General features: G+C 33.3%; 1 protein-coding gene and 1 long non-coding RNA gene across 3 annotated transcripts in view; both read left to right on the plus strand.

The window, feature by feature from the left end:
• LOC128191974 (uncharacterized) overlaps nucleotides 1-13827 on the plus strand; it is a 50456-nt gene extending 36629 nt beyond the window's left edge. Inside the window, exons 32-37 of one of the 2 annotated variants that reach the window (XM_052864372.1) lie at nucleotides 56-128; nucleotides 223-392; nucleotides 2019-2204; nucleotides 9468-9595; nucleotides 9681-10023; nucleotides 13356-13827. In XM_052864372.1, the coding sequence (XP_052720332.1) occupies nucleotides 56-128; nucleotides 223-392; nucleotides 2019-2204; nucleotides 9468-9595; nucleotides 9681-10023; nucleotides 13356-13471 (1016 nt within the window). In that variant the 3' untranslated portion in view covers nucleotides 13472-13827. Of the gene's footprint in view, nucleotides 1-55; nucleotides 129-222; nucleotides 393-2018; nucleotides 2205-9467; nucleotides 9596-9680; nucleotides 10024-13355 lie in introns of those variants that run through there. The other variant, XM_052864373.1, reaches the window with a different exon arrangement.
• Nucleotides 5335-8625, plus strand: LOC128192008 (uncharacterized). Its single transcript, XR_008244494.1, has 2 exons — nucleotides 5335-5866; nucleotides 8274-8625. It is a non-coding gene; the product is annotated as an uncharacterized LOC128192008 (long non-coding RNA).
• Nucleotides 13828-23319: the final 9492 nt, after the last annotated feature.

A 23319-nucleotide genomic window follows, 5' to 3' on the forward strand; every position in this document is an offset into this window, starting at 1 on the left:
TCAAATATTTTTTTCTGATGAATAAGATAAAAAAATGTCATCATTTCTTAAACAGGTAAAAATACCACAACATACACGGTGGTTGAGTACGAGAGGATTGCAGTTCTGGACGGTGATCTCATAGGATGGTAAGACCATATCATAAAGATACAATGGAAATCAGAATCATTTATTATTCGTTTTGTGTCCTTGCTGTCTTTTCTCAAATGTGATTTTTACCAGGCGAAGCAAGGGAGATAACTTAGTTACAAGTGGACCGTGTTTAGGGCCATGTGCAGAGGGATACAAAGCGTCACCAAACAATGTTCAAATTGGAGAGGAGTTCGATTGGACAAACTCGGGCACGTCAATCGATGGAACTGCATATGCTATCAAAGCATGCTTAGAGGACAGTGAGTTTCAATCATTCAGAGATAAAGCTGTTGATCACTTCTGCAGCGTATTTCAAATGATATTCAAAATTGCAGTCTCTTACCCACATACTAGTATAGCATTGTGTAGACTTTATCTAAGGTATCCATTGACCAGAGTGGCAGTCGCTACATTACGAGTTTCCAAAGGTAACCCTGTCTACTCTAGATACAGCAAGTCTCCTCAGTCATTGTTTATGAAATCAATCTTGCTTTTAAAAAATATTGTCTAAATTTTTCTCTGTCATCGCACAAATGATTTCTAACTTTGATAATGCGATAAAGATAAACAATTCAAAACTAATTCTAAATGAAATTTTCTTAGTGAAATCAATATCAATCTTAACATAATAAAAAATTGAACAAGTTCAAAGAATTATAATCTGTAATACTGAAATCCGGGCACCTAACTAAGCTATTGTAATGATTTTGCTGAAAAAGATAAAAAGTTCAAAAGTAAATCTATAAAATATAACGTAGAACAGCGTCACATCTCGTCTAATGCAAAAACAATGTGAGCTATTGGAAAGTGTTAATCATGTCCGTTTTTTAGCCGAAATCAAGGTGTTACAATTTTTGGCTAAAAAAACTTTTTAAGGTAGTCCATCCATAACTAAGGTGAATTTAACAATTTTGATTGATCTATACGACATCAAATACGTATTTTAAAGCTATTATGAGGCTGACCTAAACCAAACTTGGATGTATGTATACATGTAGTCAATCAAATGAACTTTTTGCACTGAAAACCTTTTTAAGAGTTGTCTGTCCTTTAGGAAAATTTTAAAAATCATTTTCTGAAAATATGTTTGGTAAATTATAAATTGTTTTAGCATATTCGAAGACGGAGAAAGCTTTTGCAACTTTTTACCAAGAGAAATATGAGAAAATAAATGATACTAAAGAATTATATGTTAAATTTATTATAATTAATTTTTTAAAAAGATTGCAAAGGTGAAACTTTATTATTTAATAAACTCCTTAAAATCACACTAAGATTTTAGTGATCAAACTTGCAATCTATAAGATATGAAATATGATGGTTATGGATGGACTACATGTACCTTAAGTAAATCATAAGCTTTTTGTATCGGTTTTCTGATAAACACAAAAATTCAAATTCACAGTACGCTTAACACCACCAATTATAAATCTTTATTATTTTCTGTCGACAACAATGCGTTTAACAAATCATTTATAGTGATGTTATTAATCGTATGCGTTTTTCCTTCCTATTTAATATAAACCAATAACTCGCCAATCCCTGTATAATAATTACCTGTACCAAGTAGAAAAGTATAATTATGCCATTCCAGCAATCTTCGGATTTTTATATTGCGCCCCTTACCATCATTTAATGGTTATTTTGATCCATAAATCACTATGCGTCGTTCAATCTCGATTTCGCATTATGACAATAAATCACAACGTCGACGTCAACATAAAAAATCTTGCACTAAATCAAAGAATAGTCAATTAGAGAAAAGTAATTGACATCGGACAATTTATTGATATTATCATTCTTAGAATTGTTTCATACCATGAGCGTGTCATTATTACCAATTCATGTTTATACCAACATGCAGTAAATTAAGTAATGTTTTGTAGATAAAGCAATAGCATTTCCTACACCGACAATCAGCGCTAAAATACCTGACCACTTAGCTGTCGGATCTTTTGTTACGTTACTGGAGCCAGACGGTGCAGACTACGCAGAGGTCGTTAATTATACCGCCTTGCTACACCCGTCCTATCCAAATTCTCTTGAGTTTTTCACTGTTGGTGAAACATCGGGTATTGGCCTCTGTTTATTTTTTTTTTGCAATTGGTTTTTGTCTGTCGTCGTTACATTTTTAGCTTCCTTTAGAAAACTGCATAGCCAATTGTTACCATTTTCAATTTGAAGCATCTCTATTGTAAGAAAAATCCAAATTCATGAAATTTATGGCTCTACCACCCTGGGCGCCACAGGCGGGGCATGATATGCAAAATACTTGAAATTTCAAAAATCTTCTTCCCTACCCCCACACGTGATGAAAAACTGAATGCATGGTTAAGATGTCTTTAAAGCTCAATTGTAAAATTCATGGCCCCTGGGACAGAAGTTCAGGCTTTAGGGTTGGGTCAATATGGCCGTATTGTTAAATGTATTAACTCTTAGAAAATCCTCTTCTTTACTCCTATATATATATTTGAATAAAACTGAATGCATGTTTATGATGTCCACGAACTCCTCTTCCTAAAATGTGAAGTTCATGGCCCCTGGGTCAGAGGTTCAAGGGGGAGGCAATATGGCGATATGGTGTTAATGCATATAATTTTAAAAAAATCATCTTCACAACTCTTACACATCTGTAAGAAAAAATGACTTCATAATTATGTTAACCATGAAGTCCTCTACTAAAATTGTAAATTTCATATCCCCTGGAGTATGGGTTTTGACTCTAGAAAACGGTCAAAATGGATGTATATTGGTAATGCATATAATGTTTAAAATTATCTGCTATACTTCGACAGACATCTTAGGAAAACTGAATTTTGTAATCCAGGAAGCCCTTTTCCAAAATTATAAAATTCATGTCCCCCGACGTAAGAGTTCTGAGCTGTATTTTACATAAGACATTTCGACAAAGTCGTAAATATTTACTGTCTCGTAAATTGATCTTTTAAGATCAAAATTGACATAAAACAATTTGTTTACAAATATTACAATTCCAATAATTATATTTCCAGCAATAATAATAAATTATTGTGAGTTGGTGATTAATTAGCATTCTACTACAGTTATTGCCGAGATCAAAGAGATGCCGCGGACATTATTCTCCAATATACCACGAACGTCATCACTAAATTATCAGATCAGAAATACCTATTTGTCTCGCACTGATCATGGAAGTACAACTTCAAACCGTAAAAAGTTTTAAAACAATGTCAATTTCACGTGTTCCAGTCAAAACAATGTGTATTGCCTCAAATTTTTATTTTTAGAGATCAATGCGGCTGTTCCTAGGACCTCCCTACCACATTTTAACTGCGTGTTTTTACATAAAATATAAAACGTGTAGTAGTAATAATCGTATTAAATTGCCCTTAACATGTTAGGAATGTGATTCAAAGATGTTTATAAATAAGTGAAGAGTATTAAAATCCTAAGAAAAAGTATGTCGTCTGCATGTGATTCCTTTGATCGATACACATGTAAACATTACTATATAACAAAACCGTTGGGGTTACAAGGAACAGCCGTCAAAATGACCTAGATCGTCTCTCTATAAGAGAAACGATCTGTAGAAATACTGGGCTGTTAGTAGAATAGAAATAAAGTTCTTGTTTTCGTGAATGTTGCAGGATAACCTCCTCGGTCTCGAAATGTTGTTTGAAATATAAAAGCCTCGGCTAACGCCTCGGCTTTTATATTTCATAACAACATTTCTTGACCTCGGAGGTTATTCTGCAACATTCACGAAAACTCGTACTTTATTTCTTAATTCATTAATGTGGTCTTAAGGATGACCTTTACTCAGAACGAAACATATTTGAAATATGGTGTCTTTTCTCGTTTTTAAGCATATTTCAATATTATTAAATTCGGGCCATACGGTTATTATAATGAATAAATGAGGTAAAACTAACAGAAAATATGCAAAATTATATAGACTAAAATAAAAATCTTAACATTTAATATTAGAGTACTTCCAAACATATTTTAGTGGAAAACAAAATCTGCAAAATTTAGCCCGAATTTCCTTTGTTTGGTTAAAAGTCTATTTTTGTTTTGACATAATTGCATAATATAGTAGAAATATCGAATGTTATGTCAATAATAATTCATTTCACAGATACTTTTTGTGTTTAGAACAAATTTTACCCATGACATTGAACTTTATAACAATCCGAATTTGAGAACTCAAACCCTGAGTAAACAACACTCTTCCTCTTCTTTAAAATGCATCCCATTCAAGTGTAAGGTCAAAATTGTCATAGAATGTTAATGGAATTAATTTCGTCTTTACTTTTGCTGATACTGAATAAAAACTGACTACACTTAAAGAAGGAAACTAAAGCCATGTATCAAATTTGTTTAAATTTCATGTCACCTCCTCTCTACGGTGGAGCCAGCGCACTCAAATTGTGTATAGGGTAGGGGTTTTTAATGCAGAGTGTGTGGCCAAAATTGTTATTTAATGTGAATTTATTTAATGTTTGGAAAAAACAGAGTGCTAACGCAGAATAAAAAACTGACTTCATATTTGAAAAAAAACAAACAGTAAGCTGTCATCATAGATAATAAAGACAAGGGTTATGGCTGAGTGGGGGCATATGTTTGTCTTATTTTTATCCCCTCGTGCAACTTGTTGCGAAGGGGATATAGCATCGCTACCGTGCGTGTGTGTGTTCGTATGTGTGTATGTATGTGTGTATGTATGCATGTATGTGTGTGTGTGCACTCCATTTCAATTTTCTAGTAAATTAATAAAAACCCTCCAATAGAATTTCCTCAACCTTTGCACAAATCTGCCTCATTGTAAAAGATTAAATCAAATGCAATGTCATATTAATTGGTCAAATTTTTATGCAAAAACTTAGATAAAATTACACTAATGTAGAGGAGGGGGGGGGGGGGGGCATACATTATGACAAAATTCGTTCAAAACTAAAAAAATATTTATCATAGATTGCACACTTCTGTAAAAATAACAAATAAAAAATGCATGTGCCTTTCCAAACCATTAATACTATTACAAATTATTATTTCATTAAATCAATGTCATAATCAATTTTGTATATTCGAGTTATCAATCGAAATTTCTGAGTAAGAGTTATCAATCTTCCGCTTCACTTCTTTGAAACCAAAGTGAAAGTAAGCAGTTCAAATCAATAACTTGATATTTTTTGGATATAGATCTAGTACAGGTAAAGAAAATGTAGTTTTTGCAGTAATGTAGGGTTAGTAGAATGTGGTCTTCTCATTAACATAACTACATATTGCTAAATAATGCATCCCTACACACAATAACTCATGTCGCGAGAGGATGCTCCGCTTAGCGGTTATGGAGGGTAATCGTGTTCAAAATTCCAGACATGTAAACGTGTAAATAAATCCGAATATTCAATCGTGTTGGTGTGTGAGTTTGAGTATGAATATGTGTAATTCTGATCGTGTAACCTATAAAACTCAGGGATAAACACTTTAGAGTTGACCCCGCAGGCCTTTAATCTAATTTTTCCTACAGATGCTAATTGCATCTGTAAAATGTTGTTTGTTATTCACATGTAATCCTGCCACTATAATACAAACTTTCCATCTGTAATATCTGCATTTGTATTTCCGTTTTCTGAAATATCATGGCTGACATCTTACAAATTGACAAATGTAAAGTCTACAAGTTTGTCGAATTTTGACATGAACATATATGGAAACAGTGACGTCACCAATAGAAAAAGGATAGCTGCAGGTAAGGCATGCCGTAATCGCCGGAATATGGACGGAATAAATAAAAAAAAAAAATTAGGTAGGCCTATAATCATAATATCTCTGAATAACAACATTTCATAAAAAGTATCATTTTTCGGAAAATTAAATTATGAGATTGGTTTACATTTTATCAAGAGAATGTATAAAAGATGCGAGTAAAGAATTCGATCGGCTTCAGATATCCTCTTAGAACTGAAAAAAAAATACATTTAATGACTTTGTATGAATACCCATGTATAAAGATATATACGCATTTTTATTCATAGGCGTCAGAACCGGGGGAGGGGCAAGGGGGCTTAGCCCCCCTCCCCACTTTTTTTGCCAAGTTAGACCTAACCATTAGGAACATAGCAGCAGGGTGGATTCGGCCCCCACCCCACTTTTTCCTTGCAACAAACAAAATTGTTCCTTAAAAGACCTTAAAGAGAATGAAATGTTAATAGTGATAGTAGGTATACTAGTAGAGTCATAGTACATGTAGGTATACTAGCACCCCCCCCCCCCCCCACCACCACCACCACCACTACGGATTAGGAATTTTATGATTTCGGAAAAAAACTGGGCAGGTAAGATTGGAGTTATAGGTATACCCCCCCCCCCCCCCCCCGGATTGTATAGGATTTTCATGATTTTGGGAATTCTTGTCAAGATTTTTTAAATTACCTTAGCCCCCCCTTTCAATTTGCTTCCGACGCCACTGTTATTAGCTAGAGTACATGCAACAAATTGTTAAAGTATATGCCTCGGCTGAATTAAGAAAATATCTCCAAATGCATCCTTATCGCTACCACAAAGTTGTGACAAGACCCCCCCCCCTGCGAAAATTTACACGGGGTCGGCCAGCTGAGTTGCAAAGTCTTCGATAAGAAAAACAAACTATTTAAAGACATTGGTTTTGATATTGTGATTAATATGAGACATAAGAAGCGACACTCCCTTAAAAAATGAATAAAAATTCCAAAGATAAGGTTAACTGTCGTGTCGTGAAATTAAAACGTGTATAATTTATTTTAAGAAATGTTTCTTTGCATTGTCGGCAATATATGGGGAAAAAAGCCTATCATGCAGGTAAAAATTGGCATTTTTTAAATTATTTCAAGCAATTATTACGGGATATGAGTATGACGTCATGAATGTCGGTTCAATACAGACTCACTTTGTGAAGTTGGTTGATAAAATTTTTCTGGAAAGCTATATAATATAATACAGCTTTACAGCCACTTGTGAACTAACTGCAGGTCTATAGCTCCCGGTTTGAAAAAATTCAGATGAACGACCTGGGAGCTACAGTGCCTCCCATAGTAAAACTTCAATTTACGGCGCACAAAAAATATGCGCTAGTTTTTTTTTATTATTATTGAAGATTGTGTTATTTCACTTAATACACAACAAAAAAAGTCTAAATACATGTAAAGTAACATAAAATTTTTCTGCGAAAAATTACCAAATCTTTGCAGGTCGTTTATTCTAACTAATTCAGAAAAATAACAAGAGTAAAGCTGTCAATGTGACAGCAAACTGGGTTTTCTTTTGTGTGAACATTATCCATAATCCATTTGTCAATCCTGAATTGATAAATACTACATATCCAAAGAAATGGGGTACTTTATATGCAATGTTTTTGCCCAAAAATGACTAAGTTCATCAGCTGATATTTTTTCATAAATTATCAGAAATCAAAATCCTAGCAATTTGCATACCTCTGATATATGTAACATTGACCTGCAAAAGAACAACTTCCTATCTTGAAAACTGTTCGAGGAGTTATCGGTACAATAATGGTACCTTTTGACAGCCACTCGCCTGCCCGCGATTTTTACTGTTTCAATAATCGGAAACCCGGTTAAAAATTCTCTCTCAAAATTCGTAGAATTCAGAAGCAATGGAGTTACATGGGACCTCACGGCGGTCTTCGAACCCCATGCCGCTTAAAATATATTTACCCCCTTAGGAAATTTCTTGATCCGTCTCATTTTTAGAAAAGAGTACGCATTAACTTATATTCCAGTTTAAATTACATGTCAATTTTTTTTTATAGAAATAAGATATTAGGCATTTCCTTTTATAATACCACGAGATTTATATTACGGAAATTAGCGCATTCATCACATCGGCAACGATTTTTTTTCTACACGAACCTCTTCCTGTTTGGTGCTGGTTCAATCATACCTCATTTTTTTAATAAACATAATACTGGTGTTTTCGATAGAAAAGGTGTCTTTCATTAAAAGCTTATTGCAACAGTTTAGCTGAATATTATGTTTATTTTTCGTTCATTCCGGCGGTTACGGCATGCCTTTTCCCGCAGCAAGGCAGTTGCCATATAAGGTCATGTCAAAATTCGACAAACTTGTAGACTTTACATTTGTCAATTTGTATCATGTCAGATGTACTATAGCCGAGCCTAGAGTTACAAATGCAGAAACTACGGATTGAAAGTGTGCAAAGTTGAAGGTTTAATTAACTAATGTAAACAATTAAGTTGCAAAATGTGCATCATGCGAAGGAACTGAGTCAAATCTTACACGTATGTATGCCCGAGTTTTTTAAGTTACACGATCAGAATTACACATACTCATACTCAGGCTCACACATCAACACGATTGCATATTCGGATTTACAAGTTTACATGTCTGGATTTTTGAACACGATTACCCTCCATAAGCGGTGCCCTTGTTTAAATTCTAATCAGAAATTTCAATGAAAAAAAATGAGTAAAACCTCATATGTAGAAAAAAATTAGAATGAAGCTGTCTTCAAATTCAAGATATTGTCAAAACATTTTAAAAGAGTCGGGGGTGTTGATTAAGTTGTCTTCTTTTGCTTCCTAATAATGGAGTTATCTTTTTCATATTTAGTAATACATCATTGAATAAATTGAATTTAATGTAATTTAGAAATGGTATGATCAAACAGAGTAATTCAAGTATTTTTATAATCATTTGTAACAAAGAGTTTTGAACTCTCTAAATAAACAAATAGACGTATTCAAAGTAAAGTACTGATGGGCTAACCAAAATCACTGGTAAGCAGTACATGTAAAATGATTTAGGTATAAATGCCAGATTGTGATAAAATGTCATTGGAGGTTAAATGTTCAAAAGCTTGAACTTAAATGCCCACAGGGAGAGTGCCTGTCTAACCCTGGGGATGGGGGATGGGAGATTGTTTTAGATAAAACATGCATACTATCCACCTTGTTTTAGCTTATCTATGAAAACATATACACATAAAACTTATCTTGAAAGTTAACAAATATGGGGAAAATATTTTTCTATGAGAGTCTTGTACCTTTTAATATCAGGTCATGTACTCTTATATGATCTTTAAGTTTCTCGCCAAAATTACAGATTTCGTAGTCCATTTTAAAAAATTTTAGGCAAGGAGGAAGTCGACATTATAATATTATAATTTTTCTACTCCAGATTGAAACTTAATTATATGCATGTATGAGACTCCTCCACAAATTTGTGTATGGGCTATGGTACTCAGGTGACCGTTTAGGCCTATTGGTCTCTTATTTTTTTTCAATAGTACTTTGTTTCATTTTGTAATCTTTTTATGGATTTCGTTTTCCTCAGGCCAAATAACAGTGGCTAAAAGGATGTTAAAAGCGAAAATTTTGAATGAATATGCCATTCTTGTCAAAGCCAAAGATTCCTGTAATACAACTGCAACAGCAACAGTGTCTATTGAAACTGTGAATATGGTAAGCTTAGTGATAATGCAGCAAAGTTTTCTTTGCTTACTGTTACCAATGCTTTCTTAACTTATGTGTTTATTTATTATGCAAGCCGCCTGAGGTCCTTGGTATGCCCAATGTTATATCCATAAATGAGGAAACCGAGAGAGATACAGTATTGTATACAACAATTGTGGAAGATCTTAGCGGGGATGACGTTTGTTGCACACTAGAGGGCACCTTACCCAAGACGAAAAACTTCATGGTTTTCGGCAATGACACAGGAATCCGTGTCAATTATTCAATCATGTCCAGCGAATCACCTGCATTTTCTTACAGACAATATAATTCTTACATTGTAAAGTTATGTTGTGACGACGACGAAGACAAATCAACAGGGGTACTTATTGTCAACATCAAGAAACCAAACAAAACTAAGACGTATGAGCCGCCAGGTAATATTTTTATAACAGATAAAGTGTTACTGACACAGAAAATACTGTAAATGACTTTATATGCATTACCTTTTTTTCAACGACATTCGTGTCGGTAAGTTTTGCTTGATGAAAAATTGCATTTTTTCAACAAAATGAAAAAGGAGTTACAAAAAATAAGAATATATATATATATATATATATATATATATATATATATATATATATATATATATATATATATATCCGAGTAAAATATATTAAGAAATATAAAAAACCTTCTGTATACAAATTTATACAATTATTAAGTGTTCAAAATTTCAAAGAACTGTGTAATTTGGGAAGGTATCTCCATCTGGCTTTCAATATTCATGATAATTAAGAAAAATTCTCTGGTTTTTTCGCCTGTAAGTAAAATTTTATTTTTTATACATTTTCAATGTACTTTACATGTACATGTACATGTACCATACCATTATTTCAATATTGCTATTAATTATATGTAATAACCTATGCCATAAGATGTATGTCTTGTGCAAATAAAGAATGTATATAGGGATCTAAATTAGTAAACGCGAACTTATAGATCATAATTTGGTACATAATATGAAAGTTGTTTTCTTCAAAATGAGAGATTTCTTATCAAATAAAATGTTTTTTTCTATAAAGTTCACGGCATGAAAGATTTCTTATTACAACAATGATTTTGTATCAATTATTTAATAATATCAATTCTAAATTTATTGATATTGTTTCCGAAAAAGATTAATTGGTTTTTAATATTACTTATGGCTTTGCCGCCTATTAGACTGATCAACCCGATATATTTCTGTAGTCAATCAGTAACAAATCTTGTAAGTGTTTTGTTATAAAGTGAGACATTTTTTTCACAAGAAGCGATGCTTTTTAAAAATTTATTCATGGATGAAAGTTGCTTACATCTTGTCCAATTTAACACAGTCAATATCTTCAAAATATCATTCACCTTACAATTAGTCTTTGAAAATCTTCGCTGCATCCCCTTTTTAGCTCACCTGAGCTGAAAGCTCGAGAGAGCTTTTCTGATCAAAATTTGTCCGTTGTCAGTCTTCGTTGGCGTTGGCGGTGTTGTCGTTGTAAACTTTTCACATTTTTTCCACTGGGCAGATTTAAACCAAATTTGGCACAAAGCATCACTATTTGAAGGGGATTCAAGTTTGTTCAAATGAAGGGCCACGCCCTCTTTAAAGGGGAGATAATTGAGAATTATTGAAAATTTGTTGGTATTTTTGAAAATTCTTCTTCTAAAAACTATTCGGCCTGAAAAGCTTCAACTTGTGTGGAGGCATCCTCAGGTAGTGTAGATTCATATTTGTTCAAATCATGGTCCCCGGGGGTAGGGTGGGGCCACAAGAGGGGGATCAAGTTTTACATAAGAACATATAGAGAAAAGTTTTAAAAATCTTCTTCTAAAAAACTGTCAGGCTAGAAAAGCTCAAATTAAAATTGGAGCATCCTCAGGTAGTGTAGATTTAAGTTTGTTCAAATCATGGTCCCCGGGGGTAGGGTGGGGCCACAATGGGGGAATGGATTTTTACATAGGGATATATAGAGAAAATTTTTGAAAATAATCTTCTCAAAACTATTAGGCCAGGAAAGCTCAAAATTAAAATGGAAGCATCCTCAGGTAGTGTAAATTTAAGTGTGTTCAAATCATGGTCCCTGTGGGTAGGGTGGGGCCACAATAGGGGGATCAAGTTTTACAAAGGAATATATAGAGAACATCTTTAAAAAATCTTTTTCTCAAAAACCACCAGGCCAGAAAAGCTGAAAATTAAAATGAAAGCATCTTCAGGTAGTGTAGATTCAAGTTTGTTCAAATCATGATCCCCGGGAGTAGGGTGGGGCGACAATAGGGGGATCAAGTTTTACATAGGAATATAAAGAGAAAATCTTTAAAAGTCTTCTTCTCAAAAACTATTAGGCCAGAATAGCTCAAATTAAAATGGAAGCATCCCCAGGTAGTGTAGATTCAAGTTTATTCAAATCATAGTCCCTGGGGGTATGGTAAGGCCACAATGGGGGAATGGATTTTTACATAGGGATATATAGAGAAAATCTTTAAAAGGCTTCTTCTCAAAAACTATTAGGCCAGGAAAGCTGAAATTTGAGTGTAAACATCTTCAGATAACGTAGAATCAAATTTGTCCAAATCATTGTTACTGGGGTTAGGGCTGGGCCACAATGGGGGATACATTTTTATATATAGAAAAATCTTTAAAAATCTTCTTCTCAAAACTAATAGGCCAGGAGAGCCCAAATTTGAGTGGAAGCATCCCCAGATCGTATAGATTCAAGTTTGTTTAAATAATAGTCCAGGGGTAGGGTGAGGCCACAATATGGGATGAATTTTTACATAGGAATATATAAAGAAAATTTTTCAAAATCTCCATTTTAAAGACTATTTGGCCAGAAAAGCTTAAACTTTGTAGAGGCATCCACGGGTAGTGTAAATTCAAGTTTGCAAAATCACAGTAACTAGGGGTAGGGCGGGGCCGCGATGGCGGTTTGAATTTTTACATAGGAATATATAGAGAAAACCTTTAAAAATATTTTGGGAAAGTTTTCGGTCCAAAACTCAGTACTTAGTGTGAAAGCACAGGTTATGCAGATTTAAGTTTGATGAAACCATGGTTTCCTAGAGAAAAGTGGGGCCACAAAATGGGGGGGAGGGTATATAGGAATAGAGAAAAATCTTCTTACAGGTACAACAACAAAAGGGGCTTGGTATTTACCCCAAAAAAAAAAGATGTGGATAAAAATTGGCAGATTTTCAATTTTTTTAGCAAGATCTACTGTACTTAGTTTTCAAGATATTTTGATACTGAAATGCTAATTTGATCAGAATTAAGCAATTGTTGCTCAGGTGAGCGATGTGGCCCCTTGGCCTCTTGTTTAAAGCCCCGGCAATATTGCCAAAATTTACTTTTCACCGGATGGACATAGAGATACATCCGGCAGGCACGTGTCGTGTTTAAACCAATAACAGTGTGACATCTCAGTCTGGGGGAAAACAAAAACGTACTTCTTTACAATAGCTTTAATTTGAAAGGTTTGTTTTAAAACATATATTGTACAGATAATTACATTTATGACATTGTGTTTCTTTTCTTATAAAAACCTAAGTCATTTACCAAAACTAACAATTGAAAAAAAGAAACACTGCGATATGAACAAATACAAAATACTTACCAGCCCAAACGATGCGTATATAACAATTGTGTACTCATAAATTTCCGTTGTATAGAATTCATATCCTGTAAAATCTTCAACACCGTTACCTTTCTTCAGTAAGTTTTGTTTGTTTTTTACAGACTGGTTTATGATGTCAATCGCAATATCCTGTGGGCCTATTTTCCTCATGGCTTTTATGGCTTGCTTTGTGCTCATTGGAACTATGTTTATTCCAGGTGAAGTAAAGAAAAGATAAATCATCACTTTCAACATTCAATGATTCATTTATCTATATTGAGATTGACATTTCTGTTTATTTTATATGTTTTTTTGGAATATTTATCTGGGTTTTTGTAAGGTTGCAGAGATACATTTGCTTAGTGTTTTATGTACTTTTTAAAAATTTGTTACGTTCAAACAATTGCAAACGACAAAAAGACTATAAATATTGCTGGATCTGGGTTAATCAATTATGATATGTCTTATTTGATCAAATGTCATCTACGTATGGTCACGCTGTAATTTTTCGTGTATAGATTTTACCTTAATTTGATTAAATGATATAATACTGTTTTGTTGAAGTTTTATCAGAATAAATACTTAAAAAAAATAGTTGTTCGTATATATTCTAATATATTTTTGACAAAATAGTTTTGAATATGTCTGCTGATTTTATATGTATATGTCCATTTCTATTGTAAATGCATCAATGGATAAGATGTAGTAATCTTTACGAGATAATCATAAAGAGACTTTATCATATGAATATCATTTACTTGCATTTTCTTACATACTTGTACTGATTTGGTTAAAGTGAACTTTTCTGTCTTATGAACTTAGAATAAATTACCGAAATACATTTTGTTCGCGACTGGCAAGTCCATAATTGTACTTCTATACCGATATATGAAGGTTGTACTGGTCCGATTTAATTATAAATTCAACATAAGCATTAAGCAAGGAAATTCGGACAATTTAGATAACTCATGGCCTTTAGAGAGAAAAATAACATTTTGGTTCACTTTCTTAATTCTTTATCTCTTAAAAGATATCTAATTCAACCATGTCCTTAGGACTATGCAACCCTTTAGAACCCTATGATGTAAATTGTTTAGCCAGTTATTTTAAATACCTACTTTAATTGGTGCAAATTGGATTATATCAGTTATTTAAGATGAAGAGCTTTTAAATCCTCAACATGGGTATGCACAAGACAAAATGATATCATATAGTTTTATGAAGTTTTAAACAAAACTGAAGCTTAAGGTCCCTCTTTCTCCAAAATTCAAAGATATTTAGTTGATCAAACATTTCCAAATTGGCTCTGAGAATAAGAAAGGCTAAATATTATAAATAGTTACAAAAGCATTACAAGTAACTGTTAAGATGAACAGCTCTAGCTCTCGTGGACTTCGTTGTGAAGTGGACTTGGTAGTGATACAAGTAGATAGAGGAAATTAAATGCTCAAACAAATTCAAAACATGACATGATAACTTTGTATAGTTACAAACTTTGCCCAAACTGTTTTTCGAATATTTACGAATATTGATGAAACCAAAAAGAAATATTTGGAATGATCTTATGTATGCGAGACTAAAAATATTCTGCACCTTTACTCGAAACATTCTATTAGAAAGGAACGCATAATTATTAAACGATTACTACTTAAGAAATAGTGACTCTTATCTGACATACTTAGTATACTGACAATTATTTACATCCCATATATTTTATGCTTGAAAACTGTGTTGAAAGTTATGGAAGATATAACACGATATTTACATTTCATATATTTTTGGCTTGTAAAGTGTGTAGAAATCTACGGCAGATATAACACTATATTTACATTCCATATATTTTTTGCTTGTAAAATGTGTTGACAGCTACGACAGTTATATAGAGGATATCTATATTGTGTGATTTTATATTTGCTTTATCCAACGAGTTGAAATAGTGTTTATATTCGCGAGGCTTATATAAAATCATAGATGTTAAATTTATCTCATACAATTTGATTAATATTAATAGGCTTTTGAGACATTCCCCTTTATGACCGAATTGATTTGTTCAAAGATTAAAAGCGATTATGCAATGTTGTGTTATGCGGTTATTGTGACCTTGCGCAATACAATTTAGTACGTCATTTTTGAGATAAGATCGAACTGTTTTATTGTAAAGTTTCACTGAAATAAACCTTGAAATAATTTTTAGCTCTAAATAATTTTTCCTTAGAGCTTATTCACTTTATTAAATGGAAATACTGATCAGAAGACTTGAATAATCAATTTTGTTGACATACACAAAGTTGCGAATGCTCGGTATTTTGAATTGACTCGAACGAGGAACAGTTGTTATGGTTTTTATGAAACAAACACTAGCCTAATGATTCTAAATTGAAAATAATGAATGAGGGTGCTTACTGGTGGTGGAACAAAAGTCTTAAGAAACATTAATTCGGTAAGATCTTGTATATAAACACAACCAGAGCGGTCTGTTTTCATCGCGTCGTCAGGATGAACTCTTTGATAGTTAATGTGATTTGCAATTTTATAAACTACACAAAGTTGGAAGGGGACTAAACTTGACAAAAATCTTGACAAACAAGAAAAGAATGTCTTTGGTTACGGTTATCATGTTTAATTTTGCAAAAAAAGTGAGAGGGGGAGGGGGGCTATTAAGCCCCCCCCCCTTCATATTTGTAATTTAAATCTTTGACAAAATCTATTTTATATCAATTTTTTGGTATAAGATATATATATATATATATGTTGAAAGTACTAGCAAATCTTCGAAAATAGGTCACTGAAGCGTTGAAGCGAGGGGCTGTGTCAAAAATAGTTCGGACCGGAAGTATTTGATAAAGCGTCACCCGTTTGATATAGCAAAGGTTTATCACACAGGTAATATACACCACAGGTATGGGATGAAACACTGTAATACACACATGGTACTCAAAGGTTAAAATGAGGAGTTTTATAATGACGTCACAAACGTTGAACAGTGCAAACTTTTAAAGTAAAGAAAAAGTTCACGCTTGCGGCTGTTACTGTGGCTCTTCCAATAATATGAAATTACCCTTAGGATAAGATAGGAATTTTAAGGTATATATCACATTTTTGGACAAGGCAAGAAGTTAAAAGAATGTAATTATAAGCATTAAATCATGATATTTTGAAGGATGCAGTCTCATAACTGCATCGATGTGTGCATACAAATTTTCATAACGCGATAGCGCACGTTACTCAATTTGTATGCAAACACACTGCACTCATGAGACTGTATCTTTCAATTTGAATTTAACGAAGAAAGACATTTGTTCTTATTAATGCTGAATTAATGGACAATATTGTACATTTTGTCCCCAATAGTACATATAATAAGCTTATTAATTTCATGGACTACTTAAAAAAGCGGGTTTTTTTAAATTTTTGTTTTTAATTTCAGCGACTTTGCTATATGATAGGCATATCTTGTGCTATAGGTCACCTACATAATCCAACTGCTTGTTGGTGCTTCGCTGACATCAAATACGTATCGACGACGACATCACACAGATGTTGTCTTACAAAAATATTAGGATTTATGCACTGTTCAGCTTATCAGATACTATTTTTCACGCTTATTCAGGCACTTTTTAAGCAGCACTTGTCTTTAAGATCAAGATCTAGTAAATGAAAGGTGCCTACATGTTTATGATATTCAAGATATACGTTTTTTTAATGATGCTTCATAAAAATATATTTCATTGTTTCATAGGGTGTACCGGGGCTTAATGTTTTGGTAAACACAATGAAAAATCATGTTTTAAATTACATTTTCTATGAAATATGAAGGATAACAAATCTCGGAGTTTTGTCCATTTTTGACCAATTAAATATATCTATCTTTTCCCATGAATAAATATAGAATGACAAAATATTGTTTTATTTTCTTCAATTCCTTTAAACCCGTAAAATACGGGAAAAGATTCATCAAATCAATTATGACGTCATTATGGTTCTAGCACCAAAAGACATTCTGAAATCGTTTCCTAGATCTTGACCTTAACGAGGCCGAGTACAAAACGAGTACGCATGCTTTCGCGCAGCGTTTCATTTGTATGGTGTCGTCATCTTGTTGCTTTGTTGACGCCATGGCGTGATAGTTTCAACTGCAGATATTCAGCAAAATTTGTTGAAAATAGCTCATTTGGTGCGTAAAATTGATATTATATTGTGGAATAAACATAAATGTTTCGAAGTAAAAGCTATATTTGGGCTCGGGTCGAAAACGTTAAGAGGGTTCAGCAAGCCTAGCCCTCTGTCACGTTTTCTTAACCCGCCTGAATATAGTTTAATTCATATATTTCAAAACAGTAACCATGTATTTTATATTTATGGCCCTTAATATGTGATGTTATATATATATTTATTACTTAAATATCTCTGAATGTTTTAATAATACTATAAAGATCACCATTTTCGTCTTCGGAACAAACCAGGAGGTAAAAGTTTTTTTTTTATTTGACCATTTAATGCCTTTTAGCAATAACTTTAATATGTAGAACAGAAAAGGAAATCCTTAGGGCAGAAGTCTAAATTAAATGTAAAAAATGTGCAAAATTGATACATTTCAAGCAAAATCCCATAGGGTCATATGTTAAAAATTAACAAACTTTGAGATGACCCCTTAAACAAACGGTATGGTAAATGTAAAATTCATGTAAAAACTTTTATTCAAAAATCTAGGGCAGAACAAATTAGACCCGGCCTCGTTAATCTACACATAAAAAATGAAGTATCAGGTAGTTGCTTTCATGTGAGCATGTAATACATGAAAGCAAAAACATGAAAGCAAAAACAAGGAATTCAGCAGTAAAATTGAAGAAACAAGAAATACTAGCCCCCCCCCCCCCCCCCCCCAAGCGGAATTTCGTGATTTTTAGAATACCCCGCTTTTTTCGCTGAGAGAGAGAGAGAGAGAGAGAGAGATTTCTCATGCTGTCACGTTGCTGCTTTGGTTGCTGGGTATTAATTAAACTGCATGTGATTTTTCTTTGCGGATCTAACCTAGCATTTGCACGCAAAGAGGCTCCACAAATACTCTGAAGAAGCCCAGTAACGCCTGTCCCGGTCATTTCTGGGATAAAAAAAATAGCCTGGCGGCCTAAGTCATTCGCAAATGATCTCCGACCGAATGCCAGCGTAAAAGTCAACCGTCGGGTATGGCTCAAAGACGGCCTCACAATATCTCCAGAACCTGGCCCCGAGGTTATAAAACTTTCTTGAGTACGATCTCGTACTCCAAATCGTACTCCGTGCTCCAAATTATACTCGTACTCAAGGTATCGAGGTTATAAAACTTTTTCATACTCATACTCGTACTCCGGCTGAGTACAAAACGGCGATTTTCTGAGTAAGCTTTGAAGCTTTCTCAAAGTCGTACTCAAGACATTTAATCTAAATAAAATGCAGTGCAAACATATAATATTGTTCATATTGTAACGTTGCTGTATTACATGCTATAATTTAATCATATATACATGTATATGAATTAAAATGGAAAGTTTTTACCATTTTATTAATGACATATCTACATGTAGATATAATGGAGGTGAATTTAAGAGTAAGGGCGAACTGCAACCAAGATTATCAAAATAACTCTTAGATAGTTTACTACTATCGTTGAATAGCTCGACTTTTTAAGAATTCTGTTTTTAGTCAAATACGACCATACATCCCATCATTTAAAACAAAGAAATCAATGTATATGTATCGTTATTAATCAATTTCAATCAGATGTACTTGCTGGGTCCCTTTTTGATTATAGTGAAGAAGTAGGTTAGTTCTAAACATTACAAAGGATGGGGGATGCATAAAGGTCTAACACTTTCTATTACTTACTTATTAATCAAATATCAGTTATGTTGCATGCCACAAAACTTGGAAATTAAGGGAAACATTTTATAGAATAAGCGGTAAATCAGTGGCGGAGTAAAGCAGGTCGCACCCGGCGCCCCCCCCCCCCCCCCCCCCCAAACGGCCCTAAAAAAAATTGTCCAAATAACATTAAATCATACTCCTTCTAGCAAAGAAAATGTACAACTTGCGAGTCTTAATTATCTTTTTTTTAACTTGGGGAATTTCTCTTCATTAGACTGATTTCAATAACGCGTGTGTTCAATGGTGTAACTAAAAAACCCAGAAAAAAACATTTCGGTTACGGTGTCGTTGTGTTCAAATATGACCAGTCACCCATATACCCACCTTTAAGTAATTGGTTATACTAACTAGTGTTTTAACGACTCTTCCATTGTTATTATAATATAAGCTGGTATATATAGTTATCTTTTATTAAAACTTCATTAATGTACATTGTCCCATTGAACTTTATTTTTAAACTGATTAATTTACAGTCATTCGAAAGAAAAAACAATAAAAGGATATGTTTCTTGGATTTCTACAAGACAGAGGGATTTGATGACTGTAGGTCTTAAATCTACAAACCTTTAAAAATTGTAAATAATTTTATTACTTTTAGTATACCGGTAATCACGAGAAGAAATATCTCAAACGTCTATTTGAATATCAATGAAAATTTACCATGGAACATCACCTACCTTACGATCTTTATTATTTATTTCAAATTAAAACATCGAGAGCATAGACATGTCTAAGTATACGTAAGGTGAAATGCATTGTTTGGCTTAACATTTGATTATAAACGCTCGAATATAAGGATGGTGGGTCCCGGTGACCCCATAGTCTTAAGTATTATATTAGTATCTTTCTACAAAAACATTAAGTATGATCGAATTATATATTCTGCTTGAGAATTCGGGTGATTTTCAGTTAATTAAAAGCTTGTTTATGTAAAAAAAAACCACTTTAATTAATCATAACCCGCATGATAGAAGCTAGAATTTATGAGAGAGAGAGAGAGAGAGAGAGAGAGAGAGAGAGAGAGAGAGAGAGAGAGAGAGAGGAGGGATTATTGTTATTCTATGCAATCGATTGAAAATACATGTACTTCTTGTGATAAAATAGCTTCTTCGCATTTTCATGTGAGAAATTTTTCTCTATATAGCTTAGCTGTGGGAATATTCATCTCTTAAATTGTTTTATTTCATTAGCAAGTAACTATTTAGATAAAGTAACCAAATATTTATGTCAAATGCATCAAAATTAACACATGTATTTCGAATTTTAAAGATGAATAGGAAAAGGCTTGCTCAAAAATACCAAATGACGTTACTTAAGATTAAAAATGACACAGTCCGTGTATGTATAAATTCTAAACACACATTTTCAGGCCTTGACTAAGTGAGAAAAACTTGAACCATCAATAAAACCCCACAAAAAGGGTTACAGCAACTTTAGTACACAGTTTCCTTGAACACGTTGTTTCGGTTTAACGTGGTCCTCACATTGGAAATTTCAAAAATATTTCAATTAGTGAATTTTCTTACTCTCGTGCACATTCCCAAAAATATTGAAATGAGAAACTTTACGTGTGTCCTTGGCTTTTGGCATATGTTCATTGATGCAATTCCAACCCCAACTCCCACCCCACCCCTTCAAGATATTATGTTTTTTTTCTCACAAGAATTAATTAGGGCAAATATAGTATGTTGCAATTAAATTGGAATACCGATATAATTTCCTTAGTTTATACTTTCTGAGTGTGAAAATAAACGGATTTTCTCAGTATTTTTGTGATTTTCCCAAGTATATGTTTGTTTTTTTTAATTAAACTCTTTCCTGTTTTTCTTAATACAGGAACTGCTCACTAAATATCTTAAGAGATATCCACTTGGGGACAGTGACTTCCAGTTTTGTATTGGCGTCGTTTCTGGCCTTTTCCTGGCATGTAAAATATCAAAATCGTTAAAAAGCCAGGAAAACTTAATATATCTCGAACTAAATTCTATGTTGAAATACTCTCTTCATATCCGTGTAAATTCTTACTTCTTTCTTGTATATTCATATCAGAGAGAGAGAGAGAGAGAGAGAGAGAGAGAGAGAGAGAGAGAGAGAGAGAGATTTGACATAAACACAATTTGTTGATAATTTTACCAATTACACTGGATTTATCAAAAATTCATAAGTTATAGATGCAGACACATTTCCATGCTTGCAGATGAAGAAGGTAATATGTGCATGTAAATAATGTGTTACATTTTGTTGATAAATAATTAATCTGAATACATGTACAGTTTGCCTACATGCCAGGACTATTTACATGAATTACCGCTCTCTGTCTTTCTCCGGAGACGTAAAATTTCACCGATCGGCTTTTGGAGCATACTCCAAATAGTACTCAGCGGAGAACGTACTCCAAAACTTTTATAACCTCGGTTTTTAGAGTCGTACTCAGAGGAGCACATACTCGGAGTACGGAGTACGAGTTGGAGTATGAGTATGGAAAAAGTTTTATAATCTCGGGGCCTGGCCTGTTGGAAGCGGTTACTCCGGATTGGGCCCGTACGATGGTTCAACTCAGAACGCCACGGCTTCTATGGACCCAGGGAGTCGCTGGGCGGTACTCTTTTTTACTTCTCTGGTATTTTGGATTTAGAAAATATTGTGTTTGATTAAAGTGTCAATATCCATCAATAAAAAAAAATACAAACGTGTTGTATTCAACCAAACACTGCGGCTGAAACTAATCTCACCGATGTTCGATAATTAAAAAAACTCTGCTGCCTGGATTCACATGAACCAGAAGGAAAGAAAACTGACATTATTTCTGGAGGCATATTTTACTTTTCGATTCAAATTTGATTATACAAAATGAATTGTTGGTCGCAGTATTACATCCTCTCCACTGTTCCTCCTTTGTTGCTAGTGGGGGTAGTAGGCCTTGCTTTTAGCGTTAAGCAAGAATAACAAATAACAGTACCGTTACTAGGAGAAGAATAAATACAAAACCCTTAAAGGCTTGATTCGGCAGCAAAGATTCCAGGACATGTGAAACTGTATTTTTTTTTATTTGTTTGCTTTTTTTAATTGGGGTAGGGGGTTTATTTTTTTTAAGAAAAAAAGAGAAAAAAACTTTTATAATCTTTTCACATCTACTGGATATTTTTTCTCCCACGGCCTACTTTGATTAACAGTGTGAAATACAGCTACAGCAGACAAAATCGACCAGACCAGTTTAAGTCAGTCTATTGTTTAAAACAACATTAAGCCTTATTAATTAAACCCTCTAACTCGTGCGTGCTAACATACGTCCAAACGACAGAGATGGACTTTAATATACAATAACTCAACGAATCAAGAAATTCTGGCATTTCGCAACTAGTCTTTGTCTGCAAAATAAAATATGTAAATAAGTCATGTAATATCATATCAATAAAATACATAATGAATATCAAAGCACACATACATGCATCTTGTATATTCATTTGGCTGGGAGGAAATAAAATGCTTTTATACATATAACTATTATACAAAATGGCGGACTAAAACTATCGACATAAGTTGTATTGTTTATCAATCGCTGCAAAATTTTAAAAAAGTTTAGATTCAGAGTTCATTGAGTGAACTAAGTAACAAACTGATCAGTAAAGACAATAACAAACGTTCGCTAAATCGTTTTTATATTAATAGCTGTATAGAGAGTTAACAAGAACACCTGCAAACTCTATCATACATAATTTAATGGTTTAAAATCACCATTTTGTTTTGAATTCTTTTTAGTATTTAGTTATCGCAATATGTATTAACCAGTTGACAATGCCTTATAAATTTTATCAGTTCAATAAAATTACGAAATTTATTTAGTATTTTGTAAACCCATGCTAAATGATGACAACTATAAATATAAATGTAAGGTTCGCTCTAGATATTATCCTCTGTTTAAAACCCATATCAAAGGGCATCGTGTTCTTGTAGCTGCTTTTTAACTCAGATCATTTCGTGCTTAAAACAACTTGTTATATATGTCACGAGTGCATTGACCACTGCCAAAACGTTTTAATGTTTTAAAATTAAAGGAGGTTATCTCGAAAATTGATCAGAAGAATACAAAGATTTACAGTGTAAAAATGTTCACATGTGGATTGGTCTATATTGTGTCAATTCAAGTCGATCTAGATCAAAGTATAAGACCAGATTTGCAAT

The sequence above is a fragment of the Crassostrea angulata genome, chromosome 7 (genome assembly GCF_025612915.1).
Source record: "Crassostrea angulata isolate pt1a10 chromosome 7, ASM2561291v2, whole genome shotgun sequence".
In the NCBI taxonomy this organism is placed as follows: domain Eukaryota; kingdom Metazoa; phylum Mollusca; class Bivalvia; order Ostreida; family Ostreidae; genus Magallana; species Magallana angulata.